Raw genomic sequence first — 12,163 nt, forward strand, 5'->3', positions numbered from 1 at the left:
TGGTCAGTTACTTTACTTTATCTCACTCCCCTTTCAGTTCCTAATGAACTTGCCCTCCTAAAATTTACTTATATTTCCTTACCTATGTCAATATCTTTTCCCAGTAGAATAAGCTCCTTAAAGGAAAGGATTATCTTTTATTTTTCTGTTTCTGGTGCCTAACCCCAAAGTAGGTGCTTAATTAATGTGAATTTGACTTTTTAAAAGTGGTTTAATTGGGAAAATCTTATATTTGTCAGTGTAAACGAGGGTTAAAATTAAGAGAAAAAAATTTTTGTGTTTTCCCAAGTCCCTTCCCTAAGATATCAAATTTGTCTTTACAAAGAAATGGAGAAAATACACCAATTAAAAACCAAAGAGAATACAAGAGCAGTTAATACATCTAGAAGTGTCCTTTTAAGATGAAAAGAAATTCTGCCCTTTTGACGAAGAGGTAATGGTATAAGAAGTTTACCTGATTTAAAGAACACCAAGCATTATCACTAGAATATCCTGATATCACTATATTATTCTTTTCCTTTTGACCTACCAAACTGCCCTACTCTTCTTTAAGGGCTCAATATTACTTACAACAGAACATAAAAAAACAGCAAGAATGCCGTCAAAATTTAAAGGCTGAATTAACATCATATACTCAACACCTCTGAAATACAGCGGAACCCCTTCCTAATTAACTCACTTTAGGAAAGGAGGGTGAAAAAACTTCAATATAAGCTTAATGTACTAAAAAAGCAGAATTTCTTTTTTTGCTGTGAGGGGAGCTATCTTGAGCTTACATTTTGTCAAGTAACTTAAAAAATAATACATGATTACTTAAATACCTTTAAAGGCTAATCTCACTGATCATGTACTCATAAAGAGAAGCAGCATGAAATGAATAAAGAGCTGCCTACTGGGAAATTTATTTCTCTAAATATCAATTTATACTTGTTAAACTACAACCCCTGCCCCCCAAAAAAGGCTTGCAAACCCCCAGCAGGCATTCCATTTAAATGGAAGGAGGTGTGCCATTTATTTCTAGCTGAGATTCGCTGAAGTGAAATATATTACTCTGAATTTATTTCCTGGCTATCATCCCAGACACACCATTAAGCAGGGCACCAATTAAGTGTATGCGACTGTACATAGAAACTCCAACAAATACAGCTGAATGAACACAATAAAAATATCCAAAATTTGTCACCTATGCTAAGAACCTTTGACAATGAATCTGGGCCCTTAACTATATAGTACAATATGAAGAGCTAAACTATCTAAAATCTCAAGTCAAAACCTAACCCTGTTCCTGTGAAAAGATTTGTTTCACTTATTCTAAACTTATGGTACCATCTACTGTTTATTTATTTATTTGGTATACGAAAACATTTGTTTCAAAAAAAAAAATCAACTTCCAAACAGTAGGAAAAAGAAGTTATTTGTTCAATGTGGCTCATAACTAGATACTTTCCATCTTTTCTATAAAAGTATGCATCTTATACTCCCTTTCCCCAGCCTCTATTTATCAAAAATCATAAATCCATATTATTTCTATTATACACATACTGAAATTTGTGGCTAAAACATGGAAATTTAAATATTAGATACTCTACTTGTCCACTTGTGTCTGCAGCTTGCTGGAAATGTGTAGCCAGAGACGTCTCATCTTGGAAAACTTCATTACACTCCAAACATTTTAAACTATGTCTACAGAGTTTGGATGGGTCTTCATCTAGAGGCATAGCCGGAATGATGGGTGTACTTGAGGGAGCTGAGATTACTGTCCCAGTTATGCCAGACTGGATTTTTGTTACATTATGTGTGCCACCTCCTGCAGAGCTCTGCAGAGTAGAGGATGCTGTGGAAGTATTGCTTGAAGGAGAAGTTATCATTTGATCTGCTGGGACTGGTTTTAAAATTAAATGGGAGCACTGCATCACAACTCCTTTTTCCTTATGTCCACGAGCGTGGGAAAGCAGACTGCATTTGTTGTAAAAAACTAAGTTCTTTGTACAATGGTTACATGTTACTTCAATGCGCACACTCCTCCTGTCATAATGCTGAGTCAGACTCTTCTCCAGAGCAAACGAGTCACCACACTCCAAACACTTGTAACCCCGGGTTGGTAACGTGATGCCTGCGTTAGCTGGAGGACTAAGGTTTGGGATGTAAACGGGGACTGGGTTGACGCTACTCAGCACCTTGTTGAAAGCTTCTACGACAGAACTTTGCAAAGAAGATACCACCTGGACTCTGGACACCTTTTTCGGTGGCTGTGAGGCTGCTGCAGAAATTATTGCCTGCTTTATTTGCTGCTGAGGTTTAGTGAGCACTTGGCGGAGTTCAGAGGTGGCCTGGGCACCTTGAGGCAGAAGATTAAGGTTGGCAAGGTGCACAGTCTTTGGCACAAGTTTAGCGTTAGCAAGGCTCGATGCAGGCACCACCACCGTTTGCTGCTGAATAGCATTGGCAGCTTTTATGATGGCACTGCTGGCACTCTGGACAGAAGCAGCAGAGATGACGGTGGCTTTCACTGTAGTATTGTTAGCAAGTTTCAAATTAATCACTTGGGACCCTGCCGTTTTCACTGCTGACACGGGAAGGAAGGCAGTAGCCACAGGCTTGATAGTGACTTGTTTGGGAGCCAGTTCTGCAGAGGAAACCGTATTTGTAACCACAGCAGACTGGAGGGGTGCTCTTGGAGGAGAAGCAAGGACAGTGGCAGAAGTTGGAGAGGACAAAAGTGATGTCACCGAAGCCACCATGGAAGGCGTCTGCTCTGAAGGCTTTTTTCCAGCGTCCGGGTCAACTTCAGGCAAAACCCTTGTTACTGTTCTCTTAATTTCTCCAGAAGATGTCTTGATGGTTTTTATGCGGACTTTAGGGATTGCTGGTGTTGACCCTGCAGGAGAAGATGGAGATCCCTTACTGCTGTTTTCACTGGAGACGCTCCTGGGGCTATCAGGTGGCTTTATAGATGTTTTTTTTGCACCATCAATAAGACTCTGAGACTCAGGGGACTTTTCAACAGCCCGAGGACTGTCATTCATTTCTTTTGGTAATGGAGAAGATTCTCTTGAATTGGCCACTGGTTCCTTACAAGTGTCTGTGGCAGCTTTTTTAGCACTAAGAGCTGCAATCGCAGCAATGCATGAAGATAGCTTAGCTGATGATTTTGCCTTTGACTGGGCAGCACTGGCGATACTGGCTTCGTTCTTCTCAGAGCTTAGCTTTCCATCAAGTACCCTGTTTTCAAGCAACTTTTCAGAGTTTTCTTTCAATTTATCTTCCACTTTTCTCACTTTGAAGGGCTCATACACACCCAGGGTTACAGAATTTATTTCTGTTTCTCTTTTAATAACTTTATTTTTGTCTAAGGTGGTAGCAGCAGGAATTCCTGGCTTGATTAAAGTTTCCCCTCCAAGTGCTTTCAGTTTTTCATAGTCCTGTTGGGAAATCGATCCTGTCAACACATTTGCTCTGAAGTTTGAACGAATTTCCTCCTTATCAGGTGGGTCATCCACCTCTATTTTCTCATCTTCATCAAACTCTTCTGCACTTGAGATAGGACTAAACTGATTGAAAGTTGTCTCTTTAAGTTTTACCTCAGAGGCTGGTCCATCATCTTTCAGAGACTTTGCTCCATCTTTATTATAACTTTCCAGTGTGGATGCTGTCAAGAACCCATTATGTAAACCATTGCCTGTAGAGTGGTGGCCATCTTTATCAACTCCTTCTGATGAATCAATGTTCCGGACATTTTTAACAATAACACTGACACCAACATCTGAGGAGGATGGGGCATGTGAATCCTCATCAACATGTGCATTCTGTTTTATGTGACTTTCATGGTCATCATGGCCAGACTCAATAGCTGCTTTAGGATCGACCATATCTGGGATGTCAAAGGCTGCAAGAAGATCATCAAAGTCTGGGGTCTTCATATCCCCCATGGTCATGAATTTGTTTAGAAGAGGTTCTGTGAAAATAAAAGAAAATAATTTCATTAGCACCTGAATGAAGTATATATCTTTAAAAAATTTTACCAGCAAATTGATAACTATTAAACACAGAGGTTAGAAATTAGTATGAGCTTGCAGGGACTAAACTTGCAGTCTCAAACTCCTAGGTTCAAATCCTCCCTCTGAAATTTACCAGTCTGGTGACCTTGGACAAAGTCACCTGTCTGGGACTCAATTTCTTCACTTGTTAAATGAAAGAGCTGGACTAAATGGCTAACTTGCCTAGAACAGGAAGAATATGCAGATTTTTATCAGTGATACATATGATAAAAAAACCCCAGGTGCGTATATGGGGGAGAGGGGTTTTAATTTCATGGTTCATAGTAGCACATCCTGGATAGGAGCTTAAGAATCCTTTAGTGCAATTCCTTCATTCTGCATTTTATAAACTGAGGCCCACAGAGGTAAAATGACTTTCCTGATGAAGAGCCAGGATTTGAACCTTGACTCTAAATACAGCATTTTTCCATTACCCTTTACATTCAACTTTAATTATTATTACTAACTGTTCCAAATCTGCTACCATAACACCTGGTAGCAGTTCAGTTACACAACTATGTTAGTGGGCAGGTGTTTAGGTCCTACTGTTCCACTACTTCACCAGTGGGACCTAATTAGGAAAAAAAAAGTTTTCTGTTAAAACACTTAGGCAAGATGAATATGATCTACCAACTTGTTGGATGTCTAGGTCCTAGAAAAAACCACCACAGAAGGATTTGGTAGAATAATTGTAAAATGTAAAATCTGTCAGTGACACTGGACAGACTGCTTTCATAAGCATTTCCTTCCAGAAATGCTACAGGAACATTTCATTTCAATTGCTATTAATTCATCTGACAAAATGATCATTATTAAAATATATTTTGGGCCGTTGAGTTAAAAAATACATAACAATAAAACAACCAATTAAAGATTTCCATCCTCATTCATGAAAGACAGAAAGAAGTCAATTAAATGGACCCAAAGGATATCTTTTAATAGAATTCACTAAACACTATTTGGTAGCTAGGTGGAATGTGGATAGAGCACTGACCCTGGACTCACAACGACTCATCTCAAGTGTCTACTAACTATGTAAGCCTAGGCAAGTCACTTAACCTCTATCTGCCTCAGTTTCTTCATCTGTAAAATGGGGATAACCGTAGCATCTACCTCCCAGAGTTGTATTGAGAACAAAATGAGATATTGGAAAGTACTTTGCAAACCTTAAAGCACCATATACATTTATTTAGATTAACACTATATATTGTACAATCGTGTCCAACTCTTTATGACCTCATTATGGGATCTTCTTGGAAAAGACAGAGGAATGGTTTTATACTTTTTTTATTTTATATATGAGGAACTGAGGCAAACAGGGTTAACTGATGTATCCAGGATCACATGGCTAGTAAGTGGCTGAAGTCATATCTGAACTCATGAAGGTGCTTCTTCCTGATTTCAAGCTCAGTGCTCTATCCACTACACCACCTAGCACCTATATAAATTAGCACACATTAAATTAGAGTACTGCACTTGTAGTCATGAACCCTGAGATTCAAATCCTGGCTCTCAAATTTACAAGTTTGGTCACCTTGGGTAAAGTCCAAGGTGACAAAATTGCTGTTAATCGTGGCTGTTGTTCCTATCCATTACGGGGGGAGGTGGGATGTAGGGGGGAAATTTAGGCCTTTTTTTTTTTTTTCGTATCTTTACCCTTGAGTTTTCCTTTTGCCCTTTAAATATCATCAGAACAAGTCATGCTCGCTCCTAGGCAGAAGAAAAAAAGTCTTCCCTCCACCCCTTCCACTTTCCTATGAAGTACAAGTAACAAGCTGACTTTCCACCTGCCCTCAAATTATCACTCAGCTGACAGAAATGAACTTCTGACCAAATGGAAGCTGAGAAAAACCCCTTCCATAATTGATTTTCAGCATGTGAAAATGGGCATGCAAGAAGGGCTATCACTGTTCACTTCTTGGCTAAGAGGAGAAGACAGATTAGAAGCTGCCAACTTCTTGTGAAGAGTTATTTTCCATTTCCTGAAACTGTGAGATCACGGAGGTGGGGAAGGAAAGGGATTTTTCAAAGCAAAGTGTTGGAAAAGTGAAATGTTTAACAGGAGCCAGAGTGAGTGTTGACCAACTAAATCCCTGAATGAGGGAAAGGAGAAGGCCTAGTTTCTGAGTAACCCTTCGCTTCCCCCCAACCTTGTAGTCCTAAAAAAAAAAAATCATGGAGAATGCAGCAACCACAGGACTAGGAACACTTAGGTAAAAACTGGAGATTTTGATCTGTTGGTCGAGGATCCTAAATTAGTTAAACATTGTTTATTCCAGAGCTAAAATTCAATCATTTTCCCTACTCACAATATTGGGAGAAAAACTATCAATGAAGCATGAAAAAAATCACAAACAAAAGTAAAAAGGGAGTCAAGAACAGGACACAGGTATTGTTGGTACAATACTGGCACTGTCATATAAAAATTAGTATGTGTATTTACAGAACAAGCTGTGAATCATACAGTCATTTATAATCCACTTTTTTGCTATGCTTTGTATACCGAAATGTTCGAAGTCTGACGTAATTTGTTAAATTCATTATTTTAAAACTTTTCAAAAAATAAAAAGGGCACCATACTTTGAGAGAACTGGATTCAAATCCTATCTCTAACACTTACTAGAAATGCTACCATAGTATCAAATGCACAAGGGGCAGAAAAAAATAAGCACATTAAAGCACAAATGTATCACTTTTCAAGTATTCTAAATATAAATATCCAATGACATAAAACCTATGCAAGACAAACATGACTAGAAGTGTTCTACATAGACTCCAAAAGGAAGAGAGATCTCTTGTGGAAGGTGAACTTTTCCAGGTGTTTCTGTTCACAGTTGACATTTTATTGACTGAATAAAACTCCAAATATTACACGGCTACTTCCTAAATAAGCTCCACAGAAAATGAAAGATCAGTGTAGTATTCTGAAGGAAAAACCAATCTAGACAAAGAATGTCTAGATTGTACTATGTTACAGTGTTGGCACCTCACTGAGGCAGTCCATCCTCAATGCCTATGTTTTAGACAGGTGATATCAATGGTGGGCAAGGATGCAGAATTAAGCAGGAAGGAAAGAGAATTAATCTGGACTCTGCTGGCCTTTAAATGATTCCAAATTATTACCTTATATCAAAACAAAACAGAACTAATCTTTTTAACACTAATTACATCCTTGCGATAACTGTTAATCATGAAAATCTATGGTTTTCAAAGGGTGAAAATCTATGGTTTTCAAAGAATGAAAACTGCAGCTAACTCAAAGGGCAAGACTGAAATGTGGGACAGGGGAAGGGGAGGAGTAGGTTGTAGTATCTACTCAGTGATAGATGGCACAAAAAACATGACTAAGGAAAATTATGATTGGAGAAGGAAGTGTGTCAATTATGTAGCATGAGTCAGAAAGACAAGTGCACAGACAGTCAGTACAGGTGCTGCACAGATACCCACAAAATGTTAAAATATTCTGTTGTTCTTTCAGTTGTTTCCAACTCTATGTGATCTCAATTGGGTTTTCTTGACAAAAATACTAGAGAGGTTTGCCATTTCCTTATCCAACTCACTCCAGGGAAACTGAGGTCAACAGGGTTAAGTGACTTGCTCAGGGTTACACAGTTAGTGTCTCAGGACAGATTTTTAACTCAGGAAAATAAGTCTTCTTGATTCCAGGCCTGGTATTCTATCCACTGTGTCATCTAGCTCCCCTGTTAAAATATTTACAGGAGACTTTAGTCAGCCCTCTATGGAGAATTTATTCAAAGACATTTTTAAAAAATCAACCAGGATTTGAAGGCATAGATGAGTTAAAGTCTGCAATAGGGGAGGGAGTACTTTCATCAGTGAAACCAAAGGACTGAAGTCATTAAAATACTGAAGTCAGAAGCAGGAGAATAGAATAGAATTCATTATCTATGCTTTACTGTATTTTTATTTATTTTGTTAAATATTTCTCAGTTACATTTTAATCTGGTTCTGACTGCACTCAGGAATGTTCTGGGCTGGGGGTAGAGTGTGATCTGACTTTAGATCATTCCCTTCTCAATAATCACTTAGTATCCTATAATTCATTCTGCATTAAAACTGATATGTTGTCTTCTATATTTCCCCATGAAACATATATTTATACATACATATTCTACATATATGTGGGATAGCATTAAAGTTTAGTGAATGAATTACACCTGAAAATATTTGCTTATTCAACAAGTATTTTAAAGCACCTACTACAAGCCAGAAACTATGCTGATGCCTGGGATCAGAGCTGGGTGTGATGAAGCACAAATGAGATGATGGATATAAAGCATATTTCAAATCTTAAAGAGTGCTACGTAAATGCGAATTATTATTAGTTACCACTGTTGCAGACCATTAAATACAATACCCTAGACATACTCTTTGAGCAATACAGAATACTGAGACTTTTATCTTCCAAGCTGTGGATATTGTCCTTCTCTCAATATTATTCTAAAACTGCACTACAGGCATATATAATACTGCCAGCCTATACTATAGTTGAAGCCAAACCTCCCCAAAAATCCTTTTCTGACTAATTTTTGTTTAACATGTAAGATCATAAACACCTTTGATCTGATAGGTGCATATATGTATACACACAGATATGCATGTAAAAAAATTTGAACATGTATGCCTAAAGTGACGTAAATCATACTAGGCTAACGTATATAGCATCTTAAAGGATGCAAAGCGTTTTACACGTCATCTCATTTGAGACTTACCTTAACTGTAGGAGGTAAAGACTATTATTGTCCTCATTTTACAGATGAGAAAACAGAAGTTGAGAGAGATTGTGCCCATGGCCACATGGCTAGAAAGAGTTTAAGATAGTATTTAGATTCAGATCATCCTGTCTCCAAGTTCAAAAGTTTTATATGGTATACCACCTGGCTGCTGCAATAAGACTGATGACTCTAAAAATTCAATGAACACTATTTAAGACTAAAGAGGTGATGGTTTCACTGTATTCTGCTCTGGAAATATCATATCTGGAGTACTACATTCAGGTCTTGGCACATTTTAAGAGTACTGATTAGTGGGAGGAGCACATTCAAAGAAGAATGACCCTGGAGGAAGAAAGTCCTCAAAATTAAACTATATGAAGATTCACTGAGGGGAATGGAGATGTTCAGTCCAGACAAGACTTGAGACAGCCATGTTTAAATATCTGAAGAGCTACCATGTGGAAGAGAGATTTATTCTACTTGGTCCCTAAGAGAAAAAAAACTAGGAAAATAGATTCAAGGTACAGAACAATAATTACAGGCTTAATGGAAGGATAAATTTACAAATACTCAGAGCCATCAAAAAGGTAACTGACTGAAGGAGGAGAAAGTAGGTTCCCTCTCACAAGGAATTTTCAAGCAAAGGCTAGATGACCACTAGTCATAGATGTTACAGAAGAAGTCATTACTCAGCTATAGATTAAATGAGATCTGAGGTCTCTTCCAACTTTGAAGTTTTGTACCATAATCTCTAAAACTGAACTTCTTTTTTTTGCTTTTGGAGGCAAACAAGGTTGAGTGACTTGCCCAGAGTCACATAGCTAGTTTCGGGGGCCAGGTTTGAACTCAAATCTGCCTAACTCCAGGACCACTGCTCTATCCACTGTGCCACCTAGCTACCCCTAAAAGTGAACTTTTTATCCTTGAGACACATTCCATACTTGCCCACATCTCTATCTCAACTCAAAAGGTTGTTTTGTTTTTAACATCTTTGCCAGCTATCCTATTAGCCTTCCAGGTCTAGACCAAATATCATCTTCTCCCTAACTCTGCTCTTTATCACTCAGTCAGAAGTGATCTTTTCCTCAAACGAACTGAAAAATACATTCTTGCTACATTATATGTAGTTTTATATTCTGCTTTGGGCCATATTAACTTACATACATTTCCTATTATCTTCATGAAATTTATTAAACAATCCTTAAGATTAGTGACTATTTTATGTTATCTTCCTTCTTAGTATCTAACAGAGCACACTGCAGGGTTTAATTAATGGTTTTGAATATTTATGAGTGAGAAATCTTTATGTCAACCTATGTTGTTAAAAGTCAATCCCTCTATCTTCCACTTAAAACCACATAAACAATACAGCTATCATTAGGAAATCATTCTCTGATCTATATTAGCTAACCATGTTTTCCCCATTTTGAAGATAAAAGATTCTGGCCCATTCTTCCTCACTTTCCAATTACACTCAATTTATGAAATTAACTCCCCTTTTATAAACTTAATAGTTTATGAAAACTAAATAATAAACATTACAGAGTTTCAAACAATTCACAGACTGCTACTATATAGAAATCAGAGATAAGCTGAATATTCCATAGGTATAGTAACCAGAATATCCCATGAGGTTGATACTTAATAAAATGTTTTCTGATGGTAATGGGAAAAAGGATATTAAGTAATACATAGGGAGAAAAACTTTAGTGAGCAATAAGCCACGTTGAGCTAAGTACTGGTTGTTTTTACATGTAACCAAGTCACCTTGAAAAGGCTTCAGACAATGTGTGGATACAAAGGACACTACTTTGGATTTTTATGATGTCAACAGCTACTTGTACATTTCATTGATATGCTGGATGGTTATTACGGAAGGAGAGAAGGAAGAAGGAGAAAGAAAAAGTTGGGCAGGGAAAAGGAACAGGAGGAAAAAGAAGGGAAGAAGGAAAAAGAAAGAAGACTGCTGCAGCATTTATTAATCTTCAGTTTGTGATTCCTAATAATAAAAACACCTTCCATTTGGTGTTCCTTAAAGCTCTCTTCTCACAGTAACTCTGAGGGCTGCAAAGTCAAGCATCCCCATTCCCATCTGACAGACTCAGAAAACCCTAATCCAGGTCTCCCCATTCCCAGGTTCAGTGCTAGAATATCATTCTGCTCAGCTCTTTTGCACTGGGCTTCTTCAAAGTCACTTTACTCTCTTTCCTTTAAACAGAATCTGAAACCACTGCTGAAACTATTGGAGATAGTTGTCGCTTAACGTAAATTCAATTCAACTTTCTCCCTGCCTCCAGCTCAGGCCCCTGGTAGGGTCCTTAGCAACAATAGGGGCCCCAGGTTCTGCTGGCAGCTGAGCTGAGGAAGGGGCAGGGCCTTGCAAAGCCCCATGAGGGGAAGGAGAGGTCTGCAAAAGGGTCCAATCATGTTAAGAGAACTGGCTGCCAAACTCAAGGTTAAGTTCACAGATCCATGCTAGAAAAATACTGGTTTTGGTATCACATTGCACAGAAATTCCTTGAAATAAGAGGAACTTAGGGTCTGGCAACAAGGAGAAATACTCTACTGAACTCAAGCCTGTGTCAAAGATGGGGCTGAAGACAACCCACTCCTATATACCATTGTCAAGAGTTACAAAGTCCTTCCTTGAACACAGATCAAAGCCATTTCTGTCTGGCTGCAATGTATTTCACAAGCTACTTTTTTACAAATGGCTTAAGCCCATCTCTTGGAGGAAAGGGGGTAGGAAAAGAAGGTGGGCATTAGTGAACCAAACTGGGGAAGAAAAGTAATGAAACATCTTGGAAAGATAGAAGGTCTACAAATGGATTTTCAGTGGTTTTGAGAAATGAGTTGGCCTCCTTCACTGATCAAAGTTTCAGCTATAAACAAAAAATGCATAACTGGCATAATGGTCTGAGTACACTGGCCAATTCAGAAGGTATCACACTGTGTGAAACATTAGAAGATTGCTTTTCTGAAGGTTGGTTCATATCTCTGGGTTTGTATAATATGTAATAAATACTACCATCTGTAACCTCACACTTCTTTTCTGGTTTATAGAAATGTTCTTCAAACCCACAATCACAATGTCCATTACCCTTTACCTTTCCACATTCTGGAAGACAAAATCAAATTTTCCTATTGCGGAAAAAAGTTTAATGCTCTCATTTAACCTCTGAAAAGCTATGTCTAATATGAAGGGAAATGCTGATACTTATAGATTTCCTTACATGCTACTGTTCTAATTGTTTTCTTTCTAAATCATTACAAAAATAAATCTTGGATTTTTCTTAAGAAAGAAAAAATCCTGAGTTAGATTCCTAAGCCTCTTAGCAATTTCCTTTCTAGAAAAAATGTTTGACTTACTAAAACATAATTAGTCTTCTA

At 37.9% G+C, this 12,163-nt stretch overlaps 1 protein-coding gene across 14 annotated transcripts in view; it reads right to left on the bottom strand.

Moving 5' to 3' along the window:
- The window catches only part of ZNF532 (zinc finger protein 532), a 118,181-nt gene that overhangs the window by 59,557 nt on the left and 46,461 nt on the right, over positions 1-12,163 (bottom strand). For all 14 annotated transcript variants that reach the window (XM_072605938.1, XM_072605937.1, XM_072605934.1 and 11 more), the window contains one exon: positions 1,590-3,955. In XM_072605938.1, coding sequence (XP_072462039.1) covers positions 1,590-3,935 — 2,346 coding nt within the window. In that variant the 5' untranslated portion in view covers positions 3,936-3,955. The remainder of the gene's footprint in view (positions 1-1,589; positions 3,956-12,163) is intronic.

The sequence above is a fragment of the Notamacropus eugenii genome, chromosome 4 (genome assembly GCF_028372415.1).
Source record: "Notamacropus eugenii isolate mMacEug1 chromosome 4, mMacEug1.pri_v2, whole genome shotgun sequence".
Lineage (NCBI taxonomy): Eukaryota > Metazoa > Chordata > Mammalia > Diprotodontia > Macropodidae > Notamacropus > Notamacropus eugenii.